The sequence below is a fragment of the Pogona vitticeps genome, chromosome 2, assembly GCF_051106095.1.
Source record: "Pogona vitticeps strain Pit_001003342236 chromosome 2, PviZW2.1, whole genome shotgun sequence".
NCBI lineage: Eukaryota > Metazoa > Chordata > Lepidosauria > Squamata > Agamidae > Pogona > Pogona vitticeps.
In genome coordinates this window covers 24,943,819-24,971,533 of record NC_135784.1, presented here as the reverse complement: position 1 = coordinate 24,971,533, position 27,715 = coordinate 24,943,819, and the positions used below count along the sequence as shown (strand labels likewise).

The following is a 27,715-nucleotide window of genomic DNA, read 5'->3' as shown; positions in this document are numbered from 1 at the left end:
TTGGGGGTTGAATAAAAACTAATAATGATGTGAGCACAGAAAAGACATTTGTGGTTATTTCATTATAAACTTAAGGTTATATTTCTCTGACCTACAAGTGCCTCTTTCATGTAAATGTAAGCAAAATGACTGAATGATCAAAATCAATGTCAAAATGGCCAAAACATTCAATTTCAGTGGGGGTTGAATAATTTTGAACACAACTGTATATTACAGTTAACAGATGCTGTGAGCCCATCAGCTGATAGAGGGCCAATAATCAGAGATTGGACTGATGTTTCATCAAGTTGATGACAACAGGTGTTCCCTTAATAGCTGGGCATCTGTATTTCTTATCTCTGCCTCTAGAATGGGACACTCCCTCAGAAATAGATGGGTTTCAGGATGTAGAAAGATGGAATTGATCTTTCTTCTGATTTTAAAATGCTCAATATACTGTATTTCAGCTCACAGCCTTCTTCGGGAGCTCCATATATCAAGATTTTAGAGTTCAAACTTCAGTAGCTCATGGGGCCTGTACCCGTTGCAAGTAGTGATTAAAAAGCACCAATATGGCAACTAAAAAAAATCATACTGAAAAGAAAAAAGAGAAGAAAGAAAAATTAACTGCATCTAGTTAACTTAGTGGTTGAAGGCAGCTTTTGATAGTTCTGTTTTCAACCATTTCCTGAGCATAAGGCAGGAAGGCTCCTGTCCTTTCTCTGTTGGTAACGGCTGGCATAGGAAAACCCAGTTACCAGCAACAGTGCTAATATATTTTCTTCCCTCAGTCACCAGTGCTTAACATGAGGACAGCTTAACAGATATAGGTATGGGCAGTCAGCCAACTTCCTCCGTCTATGGGCGTTACTGTAAAACTCTCTCCACACAACCCCAACCCAAAAGCGTGAGACCATGGGCAGCCGTGAGGTATTACATGGGTCTCCTCTACAGTCCCAACAGGCCAGATTGTCTATACTCTCCATGATTCGTGTTGCCCTATATGTGTCATGCAGCAAGAGGCTTCTTGTATAATCAGATCCCCAAAGGCAGTCATGAGCCCACCCTTTATGCAGGGGGCCAGGCACACTGGATAATAAATTTGAAAAGTGGCGTGCCATTGGAATCAGGCCCCCATTGATTTTAAAATGGACTTTACCTCATATGGTGGTTTGGAGGGTGTAGCCCTGGCCTTATATGTAACGTATAGTTGTCAGTGCAGGATAGGAAGTGTATGCCTACCAAAGAAGGAAGGGCAGATATGAAAGAGCAGAAAGGAAATACCGTAATGTGAACCCCGGGTGATCACAAGCTGTTGGCAGAAGGTTCAGGTTACATGCAGGACCCCTGAAGTGTGCTTTGCCATAGCTGGAAATGGGTTTTGTTATGTACTGTCAAGTTGGAACTGATTTATAGCAACCCTAATAGGGCTTTCAAGGTAACTGACATATTTAAGGAGTGGCTTCACCTGTTCCAAAGCAAAGTGTACTGATAAAAGAATGCCTATAATGCTTGACGTTTTCTCTGGGCGGCTTGCAATTTAAGTATGCAAGCTACACATTGCCCCTCCATTGAGCCAGGTACTCAGTTTATTGGCCTTGGAAGGATGGAAGTTTGAGTCAGCTACTGGAGCCTGGGATGGATCTCAGGCCATGAGCAGAGTCTTCACTACAGTTTTGCAGTTTAACCACTGTGTCATGAGGCTCCACTTCTACACCCCCCCAGAGAGTTTCCATGATTGAGGGGGGATTTGAATCCAGACCTCCTGAGTCATAGTCCTTCACTCTACCCACTAAACCAGGGGTCTCCAAACTTTTCACACAGAGGGCCCCATAATATATTTGCAATATTTTCGAGGGCTGAAGGAGTGCGCACATACGTGCACACACACGTGTGCGTGCATGCACTTCCCGCTCAACTGCACACACGCACTCTCACCCACCTGCATGCACTCCCTCCTGCATGCACACACTCTCAGCCACCTGCACGTATGCATGCCTGCTCGCCTGTCCGCCCGCACAGATGGGCCAGATAAAAAGGCCAGGCAGGCTGGATGTGGCCCACGAGACGTACTTTGAAGACCCCTGTATTACACCACTCTGAGTATCTGTAAATGGACGGAAGAAAGTATTCTCCAAAGCTGGCCCAAATAAAGTCAGCTAGTTGTCATGTGCAGTATTAAAAATTAATCACAAAGTCAGAATATGAGCAGCGTCTTGAAGAGAGTGGACACAGAGGGCTCACCCCAGGTAGTGTCCTAAGGATCTAGGAAAGTGAACGGCTGTGTCCAGCACTGCCCCCATGTTCCGGGGTGAGCAGCCCACAGATCCAGCAAGGGAAGAGCATTTACTGTGAAGTCCTGGCAGCCAAAGGAGAGTCTGATGCATTGTTGCACTAGATTACTAAGCCTATGGAAGGAAAGGAGTCATAGTTGTCCAAATGTGAGGGAAGCTTGCAATTCCTGAAATAAGGTTTTCAAAATCCCATATTGCACCCACTTTACTCCAGAAGCCCCTATGGTTATTGGTCAGGATCATACGTGGGAGAGAGAGTTTTCCAATGTCTGTGGGCCAGGGATGTATCGTCAGATGGGCAGAGCAGCAGGACGTCATCTCTCCGAGAGCACAGAAGCCATGGATAGGGTAGTTGGCATGAGGCCTGCATACCGATGGGGCATGGGGCCTTTTTTTGGATCCTGTCCTTATGATGACCAAGCCAGCCCAGATCTTCCCATGGTCCTGCCTAGTGCCAATAATGAGGGGAGACTTCTTTAAATGACCTTTAAACCTTTCCAGAAGCAAGGTCTGGCAGATGTGCAGCAACAGAAAAAGACGAATACACCCAGTCTCCATGCAGAAGTCTCAGGGCAAGAACGCCTGCAATTGGAGATAGTAGAATAATGTATGTAAGGGCCCCAGAAAGAAGCACCAGGATTTGGAATCCTGAATCAGAGGATACTGAAGTTGGAAAGGGGCCTATAAGGCCATTGAGTCCACCCCTGGCTCAGTGCAGGAATACAAATAAAAGGATATCCGCCAGGTGGTTGTCTGAATTTCTCTTGAATGCCTCCAAGAGTTGGAGCCCTCACCACCTCTTGAGATCTGGGCACAAGTAGTGGCAGACCGGTGGAAAATTGTTGATCCTCATTTTGGACCGAGAACCTATACGGTGTTTGTAAAGCAACAGAATACTGAAAGGGAAGATGAGGGAGTATCTTGGATTAAGGACCCCCCCCCCCCGTTGCAATAGTTGCAGAACACCCAGGGGGGAAATGAAATGGGGAAACGGTGCAATTACATACACTACTGTGGTCCACTGAGTCTAGTGTTAATGCAGACAGCCTGATTTAAAAGGTCATGGTGGCTTGGCTGCCGGTTTCAGGGAGAGGTGAAGAGAATTCAGGCGTGGGCACCCTGTTCTGTATTGAGGGAAATCGTCAGAGCCGTAATTAGGGGAGGGTGTCTGGGGCTTTGAGCCTACGAGACAGTGTGGGGTAGTGGATAGAGTGACAGACTAGGATTCAGGGAATCTGGGTTTGAATTGTTGCTTAGCCATGAAAACGGATTGAGGGGTAGGTGCACCCATAAAACCACTCCTTTAATATCTTGCCTCAAAAACCCTGTTAGGGTTGCTGTATGTCGGATGGGAAATGACTTCACAGAAGAACACGCACTGAAATCTAGAGAGCACAAAAGGATCCTGCTAAGGTGACAGGATCTTTTCTGCTCCCTGATGCGTCCCCATTGATATTTGCTTCCAAAAGGGCTTACGCCTTCCAAAGCCACTTCTTCCTCAGCAAAAAGAAACTGGGAATAGGGGGACTTGGAGCAGAACCAAGATGGCCGCCGTTCACTAAGAGGCAGGCATGGCTCCCTGTTCCTCTGTTCTCTCCCTGCATAGGCCAACCTCATATAAGCCAGGATTCACTAATAGGACATCAATGCCTCAGGTGCCAAAATGACTGGTTACAGCCCTGGCAACAAGCTCTAGGGATTTATCTGCCGGGGTCTCATGTTTAGCCCTCAGAGTCTGGATTTGATTCATTATGTACTCAGCTGTATTCATTCTGAATTCAGGTCACCACTTCATCAGGTCACCCCTTGACTTTGAACACCTCTGTGGAAACATGGTCCTCTCCATGCTGGAAATAGACAGTATCTTTTGAGTTTGACTGATGCACACAGGGAGAGTGACCACCACCCTGTCATCAGTATTTGCCCAAACGCTAGCCATGTTTAATCTGTTGCAGCAAAAAAGATAACAAGGGTTGTTGTATCTTGTGGATGAACGGGTTGCATTCAGCAAAGCGAGTTAGATGTCTGGCTGTGGAGCCAGAGGTTGGGAGTTCAATTCCCCCATGCTGCATCCCAAAATAGGCAGCCTGTGTGGCCTCGGGCGGCCTAATGTGTCCCCAGAAGAAAGGTAAGGTAAATCCCTTCTGAATATTCTTTACCTAGAAAACCCTGAAAAAGGGTCAGCGTAAGTCAGAACTGACTTGACGGTACATTATTAATATTATTCAACAATACCAAGACACAGTCAAAATTATAAAAACACTAACTGGTGTTATATAACAGATACACGTTTTAACCAAAAACCTAAGTATCTGTTAAATATCGGTGCAGTGTGTGTGCTATTCCTAATATCTTGTTTCCCTGAAAATAAGACCTAACCTGAAAATAAGGCCTAGTATGATTTTTCAGGATGCTCGTAATATAAGCCCTACTCTGAAAATAAGCCCCAGTTAAGTTAAACCCTGCCCTATGCCATTGTGCAGCAACCAGAAGAAGATGACATGACTGTAAAATAAAACATCCTGAAAATAAGCCCTAATACATTTTTGGAGCAAAAATTAATATAAGACCCTGTCTTATTTTGGGGGAAACACGGTATTGCCATTTTTTGTAGCTCTGGTGGTATTATTTCTGAGATCTGCAACTGTACATAACACTGTGTGAAATTTCTTGATATTGTTCCCAAAGCCCCAGTGATTATGGGGACCACTGAAATGTGTTTCATCGACAAGTGAGATGCTTCGATTGCCAGGTCTCTGTACTTCATTATTTTTTCCAATTCTTTATTTTCAACTCTGGCATCACCTGGAATTGCAATGTCAATGATGATGATGATTGCATCGTCGATGATGATGATCATCAAGAAGAGAGCTTCAGGTGTACTGCCCAGCATTCTCTTGAATTTCCCTGAAACAGAAAGACCAACACCTGTAGTAACAAATATTACTGTTGTGTAAGTGGAAGGTCAGTTTCTTAATGGTGGCTGCCCCTTACACAATGACAGTGGTTACTTTATTTATTTTATTTATTTATTTGATTTATACCCCGCCCATCTGGTCTAAAAGAATTACTATGCCAGTGGTCCTTCCTGCTTAGCTGAAAGCTCAGTAGGATACTGGCTATGAAGTGGTTCTATTGAGCCATCGTGAGTAACATTTATTCACTTTTTTATTTTTTAAAACACACCCATCCACACACTCCCACATATCCAGCAAATAAGGTCCTGTGGGCTGGGTAAAATTCATCAAAATACCAAACCAGAACAGTAAGTCAGTGACTAAAGAGAGAACATAATACAAAAGTCAATAAAACGGAAAACCATTAGTAAGAATGTCAAAGTGAAATAAAATCAATAGCAAAATGAAGAAACCTACGGTCTAAATGTAACATTTTAAAAATACCTGGTAGAATATAGATTTTTGCATGGAGCCTAAAAAATGTGTCATAGACATTGGTTCGCTATGAAGTGAAATCCAAGTGTGTTCTCCCCTTTTTTTTGGGAAGAGAATCACTCTTTTATTTCATGACCTTCATTTTTTGTATGTGTAACTTTTTTTCCCTTTCTCTTTTCTGTTCCCTCACACTCTCTTCTCTCCCAGTCTTCTTATTTCATATTATTTGTCTTTGTCCTTCTTTCCATCAGATAACTTGAAGGATTCGAATGTGTGCGCCCACTGTGGGAAGTCTTTTACATACAAATGGGATCTCATCAGACACCAGCGAACCCATACTGAAAAGCGGGTGGCACGTTGCCCTCGAGAGGAGCCCTACAAATGTGCCGTGTGTGGGAAACAATTTGCTCAAAAGATGGTGCTAACGTTTCATCAGAGGGTCCATATAGGAGAGAAACCGTACAAATGCCAGGAATGTGGGAAATGTTTTGCTCACAGTTCACATCTTGGGAGCCACCAGAGAGCCCACATAGGAGAGAGGCCATACAAATGCCAAGACTGTGGGAAATGTTTTACTCGCAATTCACACTTCATGATGCATCAGAGAGTCCACACGGGAGAGAAGCCACACTCGTGTCAGGAGTGTGGGAAGTGTTTTGCTCGCAATTCAGACCTTGTGATCCACCAGAGAGTCCACACAGGAGAGAAACCCTACAAATGTCAGGAATGTGGGAAATGTTTTGCTCGCAATTCAGATCTTGTGATCCACCAGAGAGTCCACACAGGAGAGAAACCATACAAATGTCAGGAATGCGGGAAATGCTTTGCTCAGAGTTCAAAGCTTGTGACTCATCAGGGACTCCATCTGGGAGAGAAACCATTCCAGTGCCAGGAGTGTGGGAAAGGATTTACTTCCAGGGCTGATGTTATGAACCACCAGAGGGTACACACAGGAGAGAAACCCTATAAATGTCAAGAGTGTGGGAAATGTTTTTCTTTCCGTTCAGCACTTATATGCCATGGGAGAGTTCACACAGGAGAGAAACCATATAAATGCCAGGAGTGTGGAAGATGCTTTGCTTTCCGTACAGCCCTTATGAGCCATAAGAGAGTCCACACAGGAGAGAAACCTTATCAATGTCAGGAATGTGGAAAATGTTTTGCTCAGAAGTCAGAACTTGTCAGGCATCAGAAGGTTCACACAGGAGAGAAACCCTACAAATGCCAGGAATGTGGGAAGTGTTTTTCTGATAAATCAAATCTTGACCAGCATCAGAGAGTGCACACAGGAGAAAAGCCCTACAGATGTCAGGAGTGTGGCAAATGTTTTGCTCGGAGGTCGCACCTTGTGACACATCACAAAGTCCACACAGGAGAGAAACCCTTCAAATGCCAGCAGTGTGGGAAATGCTTTCCTTGCAATCCGCAACTTCTTACACACCAGAGAGTACACACAGGAGAGAAACCCTACAAATGCCAGGAATGTGGGAAATCTTTTGCTTATAAGTCAGACTTTGGGAAGCACCAGAGACTCCACACAGGAGAGAAACCACACAAATGCCAGGACTGTGGAAAATGCTTTCCTTTCCGTTCTGGCCTGGTGAATCATCAGAAATTCCATACAGGAGAGAAACCACACAGATGCGAGGACTGTGGGAAGTGTTTTGCTTCCCGTTCACGCCTTGAGAGCCACCAGCGGGTCCATGCAGGGAAGAAGTAGTGCTCAAGTTAAGAGGGGCTACAAGTACAACTGAACAAAGGTAGTATAAATCCACCATTTCATGTAAAATATCCCAAATGTTTCATGTATGGAAGCAGGCACATATTTATAATCACATGGCAATCATGCATTGTGATAGACATGGAATTCAACAAATTATGTTTTGCTGATTTCTTTTTCCGAGATACACATACATGTTAACACCTCAATTAAAGGAAAAATCGAATAAGATATATAAAGGGGGCGGAGACCGGAAGTCTATTTTAGCTTAATTTCTTCTATTCCAGAGACCAGAATCTAGTTAGAAAATGACGCTGGCACAGGTCTACCTGTGAAAATTCCAACTGTAAATTCTAATGGCCTCACAAGAGGTCAGCAGAGGTATTTGCTGTTGTGTACTGGGTCACACAATTGTGTACAGTAGAAAATGCCCTCACTGACTTCCTCACTTGGCAATGGCTTGCGGTTCTGATCCACGTCAGCTGAGTCACATTGTGGATGTAACTTCTAATAGGATTCTGGCCACTGGGTCATAAAGAAATCTGGTCAGTTCCAGGTTGACTGAATGTACCAGTGGGGAAAATGTATTCTGAAAGCTCACCAATGGAAGGGAGGTCCTTTGTTGGTAATGAATGAGACCCCCTTCCACATGTGTCAGTGTGGCTATAGGAGAGAGAATCACACTAAAATTAAATAAATAAATAGATCGGGTGTTTGAAAAGTGTTAATGCTCAGTGAACTGTAATCTTTCTCCCTAAAATGAGTTCTACTTTTTTTCTGATGCCTTAGTGACTGCATGGTGTTAGTTTTGAATCCAGCTCTGTAGCATATGGCCGACCTTATATTGGCCAGTTCTGTGCTGTTTCAAGACTAGTTCCTTGGTTGAATTCTTCAAGGGATCCGTTTGAACCTAAGAAATCCAGACTGACCTTGACGTGCAGAATGTTTGCAAGAGAATTAGAATCACAGAATTAAAAAGCTGAAGGGGCCGTGAAAGGCAAAGAAGGAATCGACAGCTAAACGATCCTTGACAGACATCCAACCTCTGTTTCAATAGGAAGCATTTTCCTAAGATTTAGTATCTTTAGATGAGCTTTTCAATTAGCCATTTGTGCACTTTTTCTAATAAATCAAAGACTTTCAAACATGGGGGGATGTAAGAACTTTGTCCATCTTTGCCCATATGAAAATGGATTAGAAAACAACAGTTTAAGATTTATGTGCTATAATGTGCATGTACATTTTTACTATTTCACATGTTATGGTGGATTTATTTTGCACTGTAATAGTGTATGAGGTCTTTGTTGTTTTGTAATACAAGTGTCTGTATAGGGAAGAAACCATTTGAATGCCAGGAGTGAGGAAAATGTTTTGCTCAGGATTCAAGCTGTGTGATGCACCAGAGATCTTATGCAGGAGAGACAAGCAGTGGGAGTGCAGTAAATCCTTCCACTCACTTCTGATAATTAATTGAGGTGAATAAACCCTGTTCGTCCTGTATTGAAGACCCCCTCAGGCTGAATAAGGAACAAGAGAATCTCTCCGCTCAAGAGATACACGCTCTCAGTTTTCTGAATTTGAGAGATGCTTTTTTGAGAACAATAAAACTTGACAAAACCATTCCACACTGGAATGAAATACGTCGAATCTATAGAGTTTGAGATTTGTTTTTTTATCTCCAGTTTCGACTGGTGAATGATCAGAGTTGTCCCTTTAAGAGTAAAGCTGTGCAAACACTAGGAGTTTGCGAGCTCACTTCAGACTCTTGACTGACTGGCAGAGAATCCATCACTCGAGGACAATTTCACTGCACTCTCTGTACACTATTTGAATTGATATCTTCTAGATGGTCACCTACACATGCATGGACTGTATATGTGTGTACACATACACACACAAAATAAATACATAGAGACACACACACATATGTATACACAGTGCATACAATAAGATAAATATTTAACTTATCATTGTTGTCCCTTCCCTTTGCTACTGTTACTGTTTTCTGGTTTTCCTCCTTCGTCTCTCCTCCACTCGTTTCCTTTCCCCTTCCTTTCGTTGTGTCATGTTTGCAAGTTAATTTTTCAGAAAGCATCCACAAAATGGCTTTGTTAGGAAAAGAAGGAAGGAACACCAATGGCAATTGGACAGCTACCTGTCCTATCAAGCTGTCTTATCTAAATATTTTGGAGCAGATGCTAAGAAGGTTCTGATGTAACCCTTGGGAAAATGATTGCATGAACAACAAACCATGACTGGAGATACCATTTGCTGTTTTTGTGGACATGTAAGGGATTGGGTTTGAGGTTCCTTGAGCTTTTAAATCTAAACTATTGCCAGACGAATTCTGCAGAAATATTAGTAGGGAAGCTGGCAGTTCTCTTTGGGCTTAAGCTAGTTCTTTGGGAGGTGTCATCTCTGTTCCTTTTGGTATTTGAAGATCAGGGGACAGAAGCATAGACCACTGAAATGCACTTGTTTCCACACTGCGTTCATCTCATCATGAACAGATTAAACACATGTTGGAGGAGGCCTTATTCCTCGCCATTGTCTGACTATCTCAGCACCAATGGCCAGATGCGCTGTACACATGTTATTCTTCTTACATTGCCTTGCTACTTGTATTCAGGAAATAACAATTACTTTAAATTAAATGCAGACTGAATACATTACACTTTGTGGAGGTGAAAGGATGGTACTGTCACAGTTGTGAAGCAAGTCAGATTTTTCCCAATTGGGTACTAGGAATCTGAAGGTCTGGCTCATTTATTTTTTGAATGCCTGTTACTATATTCTGAACTGCTGACACGACACATTGAACTTCTCACTGCCAGTCTTAAGAGAAATTACTTTCTGAAGTAAAAAAAAATGTTGTCCGGGGCAGATCGTTTTGTAACGCACAGGCTCTTCTGAATTTGCTGATTGGCTGAGAGGAAGGGGAAGTAGTATATTTTATCAGATGAAAATACACATATATTGTGGTATTGTAATTAAATGATGATTTGTGTTTGTTTAGTCTTAGTCTGGTTGATTTGTTAATTCCTTGTTATTACATGTTCTTTCTTTGTAACTTTTGCAAGAGGCCTGGCCCGCTAATAAGCAATAAACTGCTACTTGAAAAACTCTGAATGCAAAGGAGCTGCTGGAAGCACTGTGTTGTAGTTTCATTTGGGGCTGTTTCAGCTTCAGTGTGTTTTCTGTATCTTGCATTTAGTAGATCAAGACAATTTTGAGCTATTTGGCACCTTTCAGTACATTGGCTCCCCAGAGAATAGCTGTGAAACAACAGGAGGACAGTCCCAAGATGAGAAATTATTATATGAGTTAATGAAATTCTTCTAAAATGGAAAGATTTACAGCTATAGAGGTATAACTTACGTAATTAAAAAGGCATGGAAATATCCCTTTAGCAAAGGCGAGTCACACACAAAAAAAGATTTGCATTATAAACCTCAAAATTCTGTTGCTTACAAAAATGACATTTGTTGAGCCAACTACCCAAAACGTGGCATCTGTGGTCTACTGAAGGAATCTACAGTACAACCATGCCAGGTTTTATTTGGCTTTGAGAAACATAACCAGTCTTCTGCAGTTACAAAGTTCAGAAAGTGACACATTGACCTCTTTTTTTCTCTTAACATGCAAAAAAGGGGGGATATCTTAATGTTCCTGTCAAATTATGGTAAGAACAATGGCTGTCCTTCATTCAGGGTTATTGAAGAAAGAAAGGTTGGGACTGCAGTTCAAACACTATGAAGGAGGTTTTCATGCTCCATTAAACCCTCTCTGATTCCCAAACTTGGGTCCCCCAATGTTCTTGGACTGCAATTCCCAGAAATTGTGGCCAGCACAGCTAGTGGTGGATGCTTCTGGAAGTTTTAGTCTAGGGACTCCGGGTTGAGAACTGCTAGTAAAGGCACCCTCCATTTTGTTCTGAAAACAGAATGCCGCCAGTTGTTTTTAGAGGAATTCCGTGTTGCAGAGGGAATATCAGCATCTTTCTGTTTATGGTGGAGCTCATATGGTCAGACATGGGGTACTAGCTTAAGAGAGGGGCGCATTATCTGAAAATACGTTATACAATGTGCTTATAATTATAAGCACATTTTGTGCCACATGTCAAAATAGATGGAGGTGGTGGAGTGCCTAGGACTAGCAAAGATGCTCCATCTTATCTTGGTTCTGTATTGCCTAAGCTTAGGAAGCCCCTGAGCCTTATTATGTTGCTAGAAGGGCAGCAATGAAGGAACTAGAAAAGATAATCAAGGGTAGGGATGTGTCACTGGATACCAAGACCATCCACATTCTTGTATTTCCAATCACCATACATGGATATGTGAAAGCTGGACAGTTAAGGAAGTGGACAAGAAAAATAAATTTGATTCACTTGAAATGAGCTGGAGAAGATTATTGTGGATGTACTCTGGACTGCCAGAAGGACAAGTGGGTCCTAGATCCAGTCAAGCTTGAACTACCTCTGGAGTCGAAAATGCTGAAACTGAGGCTGTCCTGCTTTGGGTGCATCAAGAGAAGGCAGGACTCTCTGGGAAAGACAATAATGCTGGGAAAAGTTGAAGGCAGGAGGAAAAGAGAAAGACCAAGTACTAGATGGACTGACTCCCTGAAGGAAGCCACAGGCTTGAAGCTACAATAGTTGAGCAGGGCTATTGAGGGCAGAACATTTTGGAGATGGCTCACTCGTAGGGTTGACATAAGTTGGAAGCAACTAGACAGCACATCACCACAACAAAGGATTCCACTCCCCATCCTCCTTGACCCTTTCCTGGATTTTTCTGGTACCAGGACCCATGCTGCTGTGCCTTCAGCACCTGCCTCCTTGTGTCTAATGGTAGGGACGGCACTGTTAACATGCTCCAGAATAAGAGGGACGATGGAGGTGTCTTTTCGCATCACCACCTTTCTGACCCCTTTGAAAGGGGATGGTCGTCTTTTTCCGAACCATCAAATCGGAGTTGTAAACTCCTCGGGGCAGGGACCCGCCCTCTTACCCCCCTTGCCAAGCACAAGCAACAAATGAGACCATAAATTGGTAGTAACAAGAAGCAACAAACGCCTAGAGGAGAACTTTAGAACCCAAAATCAGCCCAATATATGGGCAGGAATTCGTTTGATCTGCAAAAGCAAGAAAAGGCAGAAGGGGAAAAAAGCTGTAAAAGTTTCTTTGCTGAGGATTGGTTCCTCCCCCACCCTCCGCAGATCCTACCTTTGAAATGTCCCCCCCCCCACTCCGCGCCCTCAATCACACAACATCACCATACGTATCATCCTCCATTTCATCCGTGTGCTCTGGCCATCGATTTTCATGGCTTAAATTTCCTTGCCAAGGAACCTGGCTTGGCTTCAGTCACATGACAGGAAGTGAAAAGAGGGCTTGCCATCAAATTAGGAGGAGAAAAAAACACACACATATATAGAAGCAGCAGAAGGGCGGTGCAAAATGAAGGAGGTGTTTTCCAGGATACCACCTGAAAACTAAGCCCGGCGTCTGGAAGTTATGAAGGAGGTGAAAGGGGTGAGAATTTGGCGGGAAAGAGTTGGCTTCCCATGTGGAGTCTGTATGTAATCTGGATCCCCCTAATTGTCTCTCCTAATTCAACAGGACCTCTGCCTAGATTTGTGCAAAACCTCTGCAAGAGCTAGTGAGCAGAGGTGCGAAGTTGGGGGGGGGGTGTAGGTAGATACCGCGATCTCCTTGTGCCTTCAGTGATTTTCCCCCCATGGTTTCCCCTTCAACTCTCTGCTTGTCTGTTTGCACCCCCTAAACGGGCAGTCATCTCAGAGACAGGATTTGGCCACAGACGACCGCAGTGAAATCCGGGCTGGGTTCAAAAGGGCTGCCATGCACCCCCCCCCCCCCGAAGTTCACAGTCATAAAGTTGGCCACAGGTTTTTGGATCACAACAAATACACGAGGTGTTGTTTATTTATGTTTTGGGGGTTGTTGTTGTTTAGTTGATTAGTCGTGTCCGCCTCTTCGTTGACCTTTTATGTATTTTGTTATTTTGTCGTTAAGTCGTGTCCGACTCTTCGTGACCCCATGGACCAGAGCACACCAGGCCCTCCTGTCTTCCACTGCCTCCTGGAGTTGGGTCAAATTCATGTTGGTTGCTTTGATGACACTGTCCATCCATCTCATCCTCTGTCGTCCCCTTCTCCTCTTGCCTTCACGTTTTCCTAACATCAGGGTCTTTTCCAAGGACTCTTTTCTTCTCATGAGATGGCCAAAGTATTGGAGCCTCAGCTTCAGGATCTGTCCTTCCAGTGAGCACTCAGGCTTGATTTCCTTCAGAATGGTGGTGGTGGTGGTGGTGGTTTTAGATTGTATTATTTGTTTGATTGAGCTTTTGGCAGAGGGAGAAGGAACCTCTCCAGCCCTCCAGGGTGGTCCAAAACCAACCACATCAACCTAAGGCCATCACTGTGTTCAGGGTTCAGAGCTTCCACAGGCTCAGCATCCTTGCTCTAATATCTTATAAGTTCCTGAAGGTGAAAGTAAATATTTCAGAATTGCTTATTCTGGCACCATCGCAGACGCTCGCCGTCCCCCCCCCCCGTTTTACTAATTTTTAATATGGATGTAGAAAACAGTGTAAATATGTAAAAAGATTCTTCCTGGATCAAACTAAAATCCTCCTTAATCCAGCATTCTGTTCACCTTGTTGTCAACCAGTGCTCTTGGGTATACCCCAAAAGATTGGAAAGTTTATAAATGTTGGAAGTTGAGCGCCAGTGCATGTATGAATTGCTCTGAAGCGGGGGGATGGGATGTGTGAAATAAGGCAGATAAGTCACCTAGGTGTTTCCTCTTTCTCTTGTCTTTTCTAGATCTACATGAAGATTGGTACTCTTAAGCTTACACCCTTCCTCCTCTGATATCATTGCTTGTCTGTTGCTTCTCTCCACTAGGTAGAGATAGCAGTACATGAGGGCTCCATAATGGCCTCTGGAAGTGTTTTTTTTTTTAAAAGATGTCCTAACCAAATCAGCCTTCAATGAGATTCTGGATCTCTGGAGTGGATGCACTCGGGCCAGGTCTCCCAGAAGCCAGTCTTATCTTCTTTAGGTAGACCAAGTCCCCATGAAGGACCAAAATGGACGCAGGAGCATGTGTACAAATCACTAAATGGGGCAATAATGTGTGAGGTTTTACTCGCATATATAATATATAAACTTAGTTCTTTTTTTCCTGCACCCTCCATAAATGGATTTCCTGAGATAATAAATGGTACCGTTTAAAAAATAATGGTAGAGCCCAGATTCTGTATTCTAGGGCAAAAGTCACAAACTCAGCACTGGGCCAATATTCTCTTCGAGTATAATACATAGTAATAAAAACAGCAAGAATGTAAGACAAGGCTAGCTGTAAAAGATCAAATGTGTTCCAGCGTTCCATTTGCACAGAGGTCAGTCCGTGGGCTGCTATGCAAACCACCTGCAAGCCACAATTGTTTTTCTTCCCCTCCCCTTTTGGACTCACGGCCCTGTATGTTCTCCTGTTTTATTGCTGTTGGCTTTATGTGGTTTGCTGTTTTAGTTAAATGCTTGTGTTGCTGTTGATCTGAATGACTGTTGACCCTTTCAAAACTCTTATCAGACAGGTAAGAAAACGGCAGGAAACAAATTTAATGACATTTTTTAAAAAAATTGCACCGGGTTTCTGACAACTGATTTTGAGCCCAGCTTGGTTGATCTTTCGAACTTGCCGTCAGCTTCCCTCTCTTGCAACAGTCTCTCTTTCCTCCTCCAGATTGTTTTGATCACTGCAGGTCATGGGATCTGAATTGGGTAAACCCTAGTGGGGTTTAATCTCCAAACTATGTACTGGACGCCAGCGTCATTGTTACATCCACCTGGAAACTGACGCAGAAGCGAAACCCAACCTCTAGAAAGGAATGTGTTTGCCAGCAGTCTGTTTTGGATCACCTCACAACACATAAATTGGACAAGACAGTCAGATATTCCTGCTGACAACGAATGGGCTTACAGAATCTATTGGGAACTAGCATCTGTACTGATTTGTTTGCCTTGATTTGAACGCAGAGCCGTACTTCACATCCTCAGTCCCACCTGAATACTTCCTCTTTCTTTTATTCCTGTGTAGGATTTCCACCGGCCAAACCGGATTTGATCTCCCGGATTGGGCAAGAGCTATCATTTCCAGATCAAGTCATGTCGGAGAGAATGGAGCTTCCATTACAGCACAATGCAGGTGTGGGGAGAAGGGGGGGGGGATTACTTATTTTGCTAAGTGGAGCAGTTCTGGCCTTCCAGATGTTTTTGGACTACAGGATCTATCGCGGCTCACCAGCATAGCCATTGGTGCAGGCTGACTGCATGGCTGTTCAGAAACATCTGGAGGGCCACACTTTTCCAATAGCAGCGGCAGGGATTGGTGAACAAATCCAGTTCTCCTCTTCTATGGGCTGGGAAATGAATTCACCTCTGAAAGCCGTTTTCTTTCCTCTTTCTGCTGAACCTTGTTTCCTGCCCTGGCAATCAAGCAGGAACAAGAGGAGCCATGTGGCTTGCTTCAGTGGGAATCATCAGCCCCCCCAAGGACCACCTCAGGTGAAGTATGGATGGCTCAGGGCCACTCTCCAGAGATATGGGAAGGAGGAGCATTGTTTTTAAAACAGGAAGTGATTGCTGGTTCTTTTAGGTGGACATTAAATAGTGCAAGATTGCACTCATCCTCCACCAGGGTGCATTCTTCCCAATTAAAAAAAAGAATTTATTTTTATTTTGGAGAGGGAGGACAGCTCCCTCTGTTCTGTTGATATGTATTCAGTGCCTCGGCCTCTTCCTGTTGCCTATTCTGATGAAAGGGTGGTAAACAGAAGATCCGAAACATATGTATTTTTTTTCAGCCTAGGAGGCCCAACGTCCCCTTCCAAAATAAACAGCTGTGGAGGCAATGTACTGATGAGGAAACTTGGTCTTTACAATAACTGTTGTTAGTCGTGCAGTGGCTAATCTTGAAGTGCAGGAGCCTGTGCTGATTGTGTGTAAATGCCCCTTCTACCTGGCCCCCGAGAGCAACAGCAGTACATATTATAGAGATCAATACTTTTAGGTAAACAGGAGAGGGACTGCATGCAAGCTAGCTAGCTAGCTAGCTAGAAAAAGAAAGAAAGAAAGAAAGAAAGAAGGAAAGAAGGAAAGAAGGAAAGAAGCTCTTTTCACTCTTACTCAATACCAGAACCAGTGGATGTCCACTCCAATTGAGTGTTGAGAGAGTGAGAACAGACCAAAGAAAATAATTCTTTACTCGGTATGTTGTTAGTCTGTGGAACTCCTTGCCACAGGATGTGTTGATGGCATCTGGCCCAGATGCCTTGAAAGGGAGATTGGACTGATTTCTGGAGGAAATGTCCATCGCAGGTTACAGGCCATGATGGGGATGTATAATCGCCAGGCTTTAAAGGGGAAGGGTACCTCCCAAATGCCAGATGGAGGGAAAGGGTATCAGGAGACAGGTATCTACTGTGTTTTCCCAAAAATAAGACAGGGTCTTATATTAATTTTTGCTCCAAAAAACACATTGGGGTTTATTTTCAGGGGAAGTTTTTTATTCATGTACAACAGTCTAGATTTATTCAAATGCAATCATATCATCATCGGGTTGCTGCACAATGAGTCTCTGGTGGAGGGCGGGGTTTCACTTAACTGGGGCTTCTTTTTGGGGGTTAGGGCATATATTACGAGCATCTTGAAAAATCATACTAGGGCTTATTTTCAGTCTAGGTCTTATTTTTGGGGAGACAGGGTAGTTGTCTCGTGTGCTCCCAGAGGCATCTGGTGGGGCCACCGTGAGATGCAGGAAGCCGGACCAGATGGGCCCTTGGCCTCATCCAGCAGGGCTCTGTGATTAGAGATGGAGGTTCACCCACTCACTGGCAGCAGCCCAAGCTTCTTTGCCCCACCTCCTCGTCTGAGTGGCCGATTGCTGGAGGAGGCAGAGGAAAGACGTATGCGGGAGGGGGAAGTGCACAGCACCTGTGAAACACCTGTGTGGTGGCTGCATCAAGCCACCGAAACGTGGTTTGTCCCCATCTCTATCTGAGACCCCTGAATTTAGGTGAACCTGTAAAAGATACTGTTCTGGGGGAAAAAATATTTTTAGCCAACTGAAATGAAGTTCATCAGTTTCCTTTTAGAAGCTGAAGCAACCTTTCAGAGAAGCCTTCCCTATTTACATATCCAGCCTCCGTTTCATGATTTTTCTCATTCTTTAAATTCCCCTATGATAGAATCGTAGAGCAATGGAGTTGGAAGGGGCCTGTGAGGCCATCAAGTCCAATCCCTTGCTCAGTGCAGAAATCCAGGTTGAGGTATATCTGTCAGATGGCACTTACTAGCTCCTGGGGTAATTGGTTTCGTTGTCATGCTGCTCTAACAGTTAGGAGGTTTTTCCTGATATTCAGCCAAAATCTGTTTTTCTGTAACTTGAAGCCATTATTACGTGTCCTGTACCCTGAGAGGTTGGAGAACACATCCAGCTCCTCCTCTGTATGATTACCTTTCAAGTACAGTGGTGCCTCACTAGATGATGATAATCCGTTCAACTGAAATCGCTGTTTAGCAAAATCATTGTCTAGCGAAAAGTATTTCCCCACTGGAATGCATTGAAACCTGTTTAATGCGTTCCAATGGGGAAGAATCGTCGTTGTCTAGCGAAGATCGGCCATAGGAAAGCCACTTTGCGAACCGCCGATCAGCTGTTTAAATAGCTGTCTTGTGAAGCTTAGGTCCTGAAAACACCCGTTTTGCGAGCGCGGAGGGAGCTGTCAAAATTGTTGTCTAGCAAAAATTGGTTTGCGAAGCAGGGACCAAACATTGTCCAGCGAAATTCCCCCCTAGGAATCACTGTTTTGCGAATCGCTGTAGCGATCGCAAAAAGTCAATGACTAGCGAAAAAACTGTCATGCTGGGTAACTGTCTAGTGAGACACCACTGTATTTGAAAAGTGCTATCGTGTCTCCCCTCAGTCTTTTCTCAAGGCTAAAAATAGCCGATACGTTTAGTTTTTCCTCATAGGGCTTGGTTTCCAGTCCCCCTGATCATGGGTGTTGCCCTCCTCTGAAGCTGTTCCCATTTGTCTGCATCCTTAACCTGCTCTGTCTTTAGAACAACAGTTGTGTGTTATTTTGTCACTCGTTGCAAAACCATAGTGGAAATTGAAAGCCTCATTATCTCCTCATTATTCCCTTGGGGGAGAGCTTCTCCATTAGAGCACTAGACTGTGGCATTCCTGCTGTGGGAAGGAAAACAAAAATCCAACCATCAAGTTGAAACACTGGTGCCCTGCTGGCCATTTCTCATTTGTGCTGTTCTCTTGGCCGAGGAATTTGTGGCACTGACATAAAATAAGAGGAGGAAGAGGAGCCATGGATCTAAAGGCGGTGCAGATGTTTGTGCTGACTCCTCATATGAAAGAGCATCTTTATTCCTCTGCATAACCAGAGGCGGTTGCCGAAGTCCTGCAGTGGCTGGAGAGCCACACATTTCTGTTAGCGCAAAAACGCGGAATAATAGCAGGTTTAGCAGAGTATTTAAGCAGTCCAGATAGTCCAGAATAACTCTCTCACACACCAGCAGCTTCTCCTCTACCAACGTGTATTTACAAGGTATTTACAGCAGTTCAGTCTGGCAGCATAACAGGTAGCAATCATCATCAAGCAGGAAGATACATCAACTCTTCATTTCACACATATATACACATACAGATCTGCTTGTGTCCAATCACATTATGTGTTGCATCATCCATGAGTCAGCACTGCTGAGTCGTCATGACTCAGTTTTAACACATCTGTTCATCATGGCTGCTCATTAATATACAGTGGTGCCTTGCTTAACGAGTGCCTCGCTCAACAATGAATTCGCATAATGATGGCCTTTGCTGGAATTTTTGCTGCCTCACCTAACGATGTTTCCTATGGGGGATTTTCGCATAATGATGTTTGGGACCTTGCTTCACTTAACGATAACAGTTTTAGGTCCCCTGTTTCGCTTAACGTTTTTTTTTACAGCCCTGTTTTCGCTATTTTAAAAATATTCTAAAATGTTTAAAAAATGTTTAAAATGCTTGGAATCATTAGTGCACCTAATAAAACCTTCGTTAAAGTAGTTTGGCTTCGTTCTGAGTCTTTTTGAATTTTTGGTGATTGTTTTTCACCATTGAAATGTATTGAATAGGCTCCTATTGGAACAGATTAACCAGTTTTCAATGCATTCCTATGGGAAATCGTGTTTCGCTTAACAATGTTTTCACATAACAATGTTTTTAATGGAACCAATTAACATCGTTATGCGAGGCACCACTGTATTTTATTCTGATCAGACCTTTAAATTTACCTTGACATTTACCTCACTGTCAGTCTGTCCCTCGTAACCCCATTTTCTCAACCCTTTCCCTCCAATCAGGGTTTGATGACACAACAGTCAAACTGGAAGAAGAAGAGAAGCCGTGCAACCTCCACCAGTGGGAATCCGAGACCTTCCCAGGCACCAGCTCAGGTGATGTCACGGTAGCTCAGGACCTTCCCCCATGAATGCATATTTGTACCATAAATGTGTATGCTGTTTGGGACGTGTAGAGGTTTAAAATCATGCTTATTTCATTCTCACCTGTGGGGGGAAAAAGCAACCACAATTTTTTTTGCCTTACCTGTGAGAGGTAATTGCCTTCCGACAATCTCAAAGACATTTTTTGCATTTATGAGAACAGTTTTTGTCGACGTTTCAAAATTACAGTAGCTGCTGCTTTGTTGTGGTGCTAGAGCAATGGCTGCCACCCTTAGGCCCTTGGATATTCTTGGACTACAACTCCCAGAAGCCCTCACCACCAGCTGTGCTGGCCAGGATTTCTGGGAGTTGTAGGCCAAGAACATCTGGGGAGCCCAGGTTGAGAACCACTGTTCTAGAGGAAAAGTGGTTGCTTTTCTTCATATCAGATGATGTGCGGCGTGTCACAGTGTGGAGTAGTTTATGGGAAACCCCTCCTGTACTTTTCTCAGCGAGGGAAATATTTAAAATGGTAACACCTGTATTAAAAACAATTTTTAAATAGACTTAAGACCTGAACTTGAGGATACCTTTTCTGTTCCAAGCTGGATTACAAGAAGAAGCCTATTCATGATTCATTGCAGCCCTGCTCACGATTTGCTCTTTTCTTTGATTCAGGAGTTCCTGATGCTGTTGTCAAACAAGAGGAGGAAGAGGGGTCATGTGACCAGGGATCCGGGGAAAGTGGAAGTGTTGATGGTGATCTCTCAGGTGAGAATGTGAGAAGGTTCATGAGCAGGGCAGGTTCATAAGATGCCTTCATTTTTGGCCCGGATCTCAGCTTCTACAAAGGCTAGAGACTTGCCGATTTATAAACTGGAAGCTGAGAATCCAAGGCAATGGGTGGTGCCTAAAACAGGCACTGGGTGGCATTACAGTGGTGCCTCGCTTAACAACAATAATCATTCCAGCAAAATCGCCGTAAAGCGAAAACATCGTAAAGCCATTTTGAAGCCGCCGATCAGCTGTTAAAAAAACATCATTTTGTGAAGAATCAGTTCCTGAAGCAGGGAACCGATCGTCACAAAGTGAAGTTCCCCCATTTAGACCATCGTTTTGTGATCGCAATTGCCATTGCAAAAAGATCGTCGTAAAGCGGATTCATCGTAATGCAGGGCAATCGTTAAGCAAGGCACCACTGTACTTGGATCCACTAAAGCCCATCCAATGGGGCAATAAGGAAAACTTACCTCCCCTGATCCTTTTTTCCAGGAAATAATGTTTCCTCTAAAACAAATGGCTCTTCTAAGAAGGTATTTCAGAAGCACTTCTATTAAAAATACAAATCAACATTATTATTATTTTTTTTACATCAAGGACATCTTTTCTGCCGGACAAAATGTTCCAGGGTCGATGGTTGCAAACCAGTTACTTGATAGAATTTTGCAGCCAGGCTGACAATCCCTTCTCGCTTCCTTCCTTCCATTCAGGACTTCCTGATGTTATAATAAAAATAGAAGAGGAAGAAAGGCTGTTCAACCAGGGATCCGAGGAAGTTGGAACCACAGGTGAGGGGGTGGTTAGTGTCACTGGCTATTCATAAACTGTGCTTCAGGACTCGGCCTCTTCCCCAACCTGCCTGGGATTTCAGGTAGAGGGTGTTTCTCAGCTCCTGAACCTTTGACCTTACAGGTAGGCAATCTTTTTTGTGTTGAGGGTGATACGCTCCTGGAGGCAATCTGTTGGAAGCCACGGATTTAGCCCTTAGATGTCTGCTTTGAACATTCTTGTGTATTCCACAATATGTATGCAGAATTAGGGTCTCCAGCTCGTCTTTCTAAAGGGCTCCACACTTTGAATTTTGACCTCTCCAAACTGGGGAATAGTTAGACCTGTTGAATTTGACTAGTGCAAATGGCAAGACAATTTTGTTTCAGTGGCCAGAATCTTGTTATTTAAGTGTACCAGCCGCCTAGAGTGGTCTTAACCGACCAGATAGACGGGATATAAATAAAATAAATAAAAATAAATAAATAAATAAATAAATAAATAAATAAATAAATAAATAAATAAATAAATAAATAAATAAATAAGTGCAATGGCATAAACCTCAATGTCAATCTGCCTGTTATGAAATCTTTGCTTAAGTGGCTTGTTATGCAGCAGTCACATTGTTGGTGTGCAATGAGGAAATGCCAGCAGCGATCTTTTAATCCAGTGGTTCTTAACCTTGGGTTACTCAGGTGTTTTTGAACTGCAACTCCCAGAAACCCCAGCCAGCACAGCTGGTGGTGAAGGCTTCTGGGAGTTGCAGTCCAAAAATACCTGAGTAACCCAAGGTTAAGAACCACTGTTTTTAATCGGCAATTTGTGGATGAATTTTAAGCCATTGCACTTACCCCGTTTCCCCGAAAATAAGACAGGGTCTTATTAATTTTTGCTCCAAAAATAAGCATTAGGGCTTATTTTATTCTTTTCACATGCAACAATCTACATTTACTCAAATACAGTCATATCATCTTCTGGTTGCTGCACAAGGGTGGAGGGTGGGGTTTCACTTAACTGGGGCTTATTTTTGGGGTAGGGCTTATATTACGAGCATCCTGAAAAATCATACTAGGGCTTATTTTCAGCTGAAAACAACTTATTCAGAAGGAATAGACTGAACATACATGGATGGAGAGGAGCTTTGTAGGTATAGTATAGGATTGTGCATCTGTGAATCATGAATCAAGGCAGGGAAGGCTGGTTGGATGCATTTAGTTAAAAATAAAAAGAGAGGAAAAGATTCGGAAGGTCACTCTGGAGGTGGGCGATTTATCTCCATGCCCGACAGAACATTTGGATGGTGCCTAATTCCATCTTCCCTGATCTTGTCCTTCTTTCCATCAGATAACTTGAAGGATTCGAATGTGTGCGCCCACTGTGGGAAGTCTTTTACATACAAATGGGATCTCATCAGACACCAGCGAACCCATACTGAAAAGCGGGTGGCACGTTGCCCTCGAGAGGAGCCCTACAAATGTGCTGTGTGTGGGAAACAATTTGCTCAAAAGATGGTGCTAACGTTTCATCAGAGGGTCCATATAGGAGAGAAACCGTACAAATGCCAGGAGTGTGGGAAATGCTTTGCTCACAGTTCACATCTTGGAAGCCACCAGAGAGTCCACGTGGGAGAGAGGCCATACAAATGCCAAGACTGTGGGAAATGTTTTACTCGCAATTCACACTTCATGATGCATCAGAGAGTCCACACGGGAGAGAAGCCACACTCGTGTCAGGAGTGTGGGAAGTGTTTTGCTCGCAATTCAGACCTTGTGATCCACCAGAGAGTCCACACAGGAGAGAAACCCTACAAATGCCAGGAGTGTGGAAAATGTTTTGCTCGCAATTCAGATCTTGTGATCCATAGGAGGATTCACACAGGAGAGAAACCATACAAGTGCCAGGAGTGTGGGAAATGCTTTGCTCAGAGTTCACAGCTTGTGACACATCAGGGACTCCACCCAGGAGAAAAGCCATTCAAATGCCAGGAGTGTGAAAAATGTTTTGCTTATAAGTCTGCCCTTGAGAAACACCAGAGAGTCCACACAGGAGAGAAGCCACACAAGTGCCAGGACTGTGGGAAATGTTTTGCTTACAAGTCAGATCTTGTGAATCATCAGAGAATCCACACAGGAGAGAAACCATACCAATGCCAGGAATGTGGGAAATGCTTTGCTTTCCGTACAGCCCTTATGAGCCATGGGAGAGTTCACACAGGTGAGAAACCCTACAAATGCCAGGAGTGTGGGAAAGATTTTGCTCAAAATTCAGAACTTGTCAGGCATCAGAAGATCCACACTGGAGAAAAACCATATCAGTGCCAGAAATGTGCAAAATGTTTTGCTGATAAATCAAACCTTGATAAACATCAAAGGGTGCACACTGGAGAGAAACCATACAAATGCCAAGAGTGTGGGAAATGCTTTGCTCAGAATTCACATCTTGTGACACATCACAAAGTTCACACAGGAGAAAAACCCTACCGATGTCAGCAATGTGGGAAGTGTTTCCCTTGCAACTCACAGCTTGTAACCCATCAGAGAGTCCATACAGGTGAGAAACCGTACAAATGCCAGGAGTGTGGGAAATCTTTTGCTTATAAATCAGACCTTGGGAAGCACCAGAGACTCCACACAGGAGAGAAACCATACAAGTGCCAGGATTGTGCAAAATGCTTCGCTTTCCGTTCAGCCCTTTTGAACCACGAGAGATTCCATACGGGGGAGAAACCATACAGATGCGAGGACTGTGGGAAGTGTTTTGCTTCTAGTTCACGCCTTGAGAGCCACCGGCTTGTCCATTCAAGAGATAAGCAATGCTCAAGCGAAGGGGTCTTGTAGGTAAACACTGTGAAACAAAATATTAAATGCCCAGGTTGTTTTATGAAGTATGCTGGCTTTTCATAAATGTATTATATCTAGAAAAATGAAGCCACCTATATAAGATGGAGTATGGTAAGGCCGTTGCTCAGATGAGGTCCTTTCCTGATTATCACAATGTTGAGCCATTAAAAAACCCTGAATGTAGCGTGGTAGAAAGTATTGGAAGAAGGAACTTTGTTTGACATGAAGATTATGTATCCTCTTTAACCCCCACCTCCCAGTTTGTAAAATTTGCCCACGAGATTAATGTCTATGCCAACACCCAGGAAAAATATTTTTAAGAATCTCCTGCATAAGAAGGGCCCTGATAGATCTGACTCAGGTCCCCGTAATCCAGCCCTCTGCTTCACCTGGCCTCACAAATGCTGCTCAGATATGCTTAAGCAGGGCAGGAAAATGCTGGCTCTTCCACTTGTTCCTTTCAACTTATTATAAGGTAGATTGCCTTTGAGAGTGGAGGTTCAATTTTACAATCAAGGAAATCCAAGAACCTTCTTGATGCTTCACATGTGGTTGGAGGAGACTGATTCACCCAGAATTGGGCCCAACATGGCAAGATTATAAATTTTCTAGGCTAAATCACGAGACTACCTTAGAAATAAAATGCCATCATCCCATTGTTAGCAGCAGTACTGTAGCAGTTTCCTGACAGTTCTCACTGCTAAACATCTGATTGGTTAATGGAGCCTTTTCCCGACTTGCCCCTTAGATACCATTTACCACTTAGTGCTGAATAAGAGTACTTATTCATCAGCTTTGAAAATTTTGTCATGTGCTGCATTGTTAGGACATTGTCCTCGGACTTTGCCAAAATCTTTTCATCTGCCATTACCAGTTTTAAAATGCTTATCGGAGCACAGAGAATTTGATGTTCAGGAGCTTAGAATCTAGAAAAATAAGGAACTGGAGTTTTCTCTCTAAAATATAATTAGTAGGTATCTGCCTTAACCTCTATGCATAATGTTTCTTTAGATCTAAACTTCAGGTTGGTTTAGCAAGAACAGACAGTGGTAATTGGAGGCCACTATGCCTTTTCAGGAAAATCTGAGGTGATGCCTGAATATTCTCGTTGACCTAAACTGTAGGGGTAAGAGGTGGATCTCAGAAGTGGGTCCTGAACAATCTTCTTGTAGGAAAATTTTTCGTATCAAAAACTTTATCTTGTACTTCATGGCTGGGAAGCCAAATAACCATTTCCCATCATTCAGCAGTCTACTGATCTCACTGCACTGAGTGTATTTGAAATGGCTGTCTTCCAGTCATTGCTTTCATCTATTGGGGCTATTTTTTTTAAAATAGAGGGGGAGAAAAAAATCTTTAACTATGTTTGAATGATTGTCTTTCAGTTTCCACATTCAGTTATAGACTCTGCATTTTGGGGGCCCTGAAGCTTGAACTTTTATAGGGGGACCTTCAGAACCAGCAAAGAGATCTGGGTAACCACTGTTATCTCCTTCGGTGGAGTTGTTCCATGACAGACCACCACTATGTTTTTTTAAAATATGGACTGAAGTCACTTGTGAAGCCTTTCTGGAATTAGGGATTCTGAAACTTAAGCTTCCTTCATTTCATAGTAGATTCTTCACCACCACCATCCCGGCCGCGTTCATCTACTTGGTACCTGTCTTCCTGGAGTATAATGTTCAACAGGAATCCATAATTCATGATGGTTAGTTTGTGGCCTCCTTTTTGCTATCTTTGGATAGTATTTTTTTTTAAAAAAAACAGTGATAGCAGTTGGACAGTCAACTGTTGTATCAAGGTAACTTGTGTAAGCATTTTGTAGGGTGGTGGTAGTTAAAAAACCTCTGGACCGTGGTCTGCAAATTGCTTGTGTAAAGAACAAATGTTAGCTGCTGGTGTCATTTTCTCTTTAGTGAACAGGCCAGGAAAGTAAGCTAGTCAATCTTTTAAAAATTAAATGATTCCCTCATAGGTTCATAGGGAATAATGTAGAAAGCGTTGATGTACTTTTGGTTTCAAGCTCATTTTTTCAGCTAGCTTCACCTCCGACTCTGCTAGCATTTGAAGTTATGAGGGCAGAACCATGGATTACTACCGTACAGTTGTTTCCACATGGGATCCATCCTTCAGTGTCCTGCAAGGGGAAGTATTCTGACCAGCACGAAGAAGACGGATTTTGCCTGCATGGAAGCTCGGGTACTTTTCATAATTCCCCAAGATACTGCTTTCCAAAGTAAAATTGTACAGTATTTATTTTGGTTAGGACAGGTTCTTTTCTAACATGCAGGTCTTCTAGTGCCTGTGGTGGCGAAAACACCATAGACCACCAGAAAGACAAATAAATGGGTCCCAGACCAAATCAATCCTAAACTTTCTAAATACAAAAATGACAAAACTGAGGCTTGTTGTACTTTGGACACATCCATCACGACAAGGCAAGACCCATTGGAAAAGACAATGTCTGGAGAAGTTGAAGGCCATAAGAAAGGAGGAAGACCCAAAATGAGATGGGTAAGACTTAATAAATGGACCCACAGCCTAGAGCAGTCCTTAGCAGGGCTTTTACTAAACGGATCTCTTGCATCTCACCCATTCATAAGAATGCTGTAAGGTGAAAGCTCCTTGACAGAACAATAACCAGGTTTTCAAAATTTGTCAAATAACCTCTGGGGGAATAGGAGTTTGTATATTATTTTCTCAGACAATGAGACATGGTTCTCATGCCATTTTAATTAAATAAAAATCTGCATTGATTTCGTTTTAGTCTACTTGATCATCTGAGTACCTTGTTATTATGCATTTTTTGTTTTCATTATAGTTTTATTGTGTTCGGAAAAAAACTGGTTTGTGAATGAGGAATAAACTGAACTGAATGGAAAAACTCTGTTATACTCATTTCTCTCTACTTCAAATCTTCTGTGTGTTTCTTGTCTCTGGCATTTATTGGGTCATTCAATAAATGTTTTGAGCTATTGGTATCTTGGTTTCCCCTCGAATAACTATGATGCAACAAGAGCATAACATCAAACAAAGGAGCATTGTTCTACTGATGAGTGCGATGCTTTCCAAATGGAAATGTTTAAGATTATAAAAACAGGTCACAGCTTTACTAAAGAGGCACAACAGTTCTGTTATAGGAAAAAAAGCTTCTAACATTATAAGACTTAAATTCTATACCTTACTAAGCCAAAACCACATTGAGAAGTAGTACAAAATGTATTGAAATAATAGACAAAATGATCTTGTAGAAAACGCTGCAGCGCTTGGGTGAGGTTGGAAACCAAGAGGCACAACTTTTTTTCCTTTTGGACTACAACGCCCAGAATTCAACTCTGGATTAAACAAAAAAATCTCCTTTCCGGCGCCGACCAATGACCATTCGTAAGGCGACTTCGGCCGCTCCCTCGGAAAGCC

At 43.1% G+C, this 27,715-nt stretch overlaps 1 protein-coding gene across 8 annotated transcripts in view; it reads left to right on the top strand.

Moving 5' to 3' along the window:
* Positions 1-27,182, top strand: part of LOC110070163 (uncharacterized) — a 56,907-nt gene extending 29,725 nt beyond the window's left edge. For 3 of the 8 annotated variants that reach the window (XM_078388495.1, XM_078388496.1, XM_072988680.2), the window contains 5 exons: positions 15,508-15,615; positions 19,830-19,922; positions 20,589-20,681; positions 21,401-21,478; positions 22,803-27,182. In XM_078388495.1, the coding sequence (XP_078244621.1) occupies positions 15,508-15,615; positions 19,830-19,922; positions 20,589-20,681; positions 21,401-21,478; positions 22,803-24,295 (1,865 nt within the window). In that variant the 3' untranslated portion in view covers positions 24,296-27,182. Of the gene's footprint in view, positions 1-5,916; positions 12,919-15,507; positions 15,616-15,829; positions 15,975-19,829; positions 19,923-20,588; positions 20,682-21,400; positions 21,479-22,802 lie in introns of those variants that run through there. The other 5 variants (XM_078388498.1, XM_078388497.1, XM_072988685.2 and 2 more) reach the window with 4 other exon arrangements.
* The last annotated feature ends 533 nt before the right edge of the window (positions 27,183-27,715 follow it).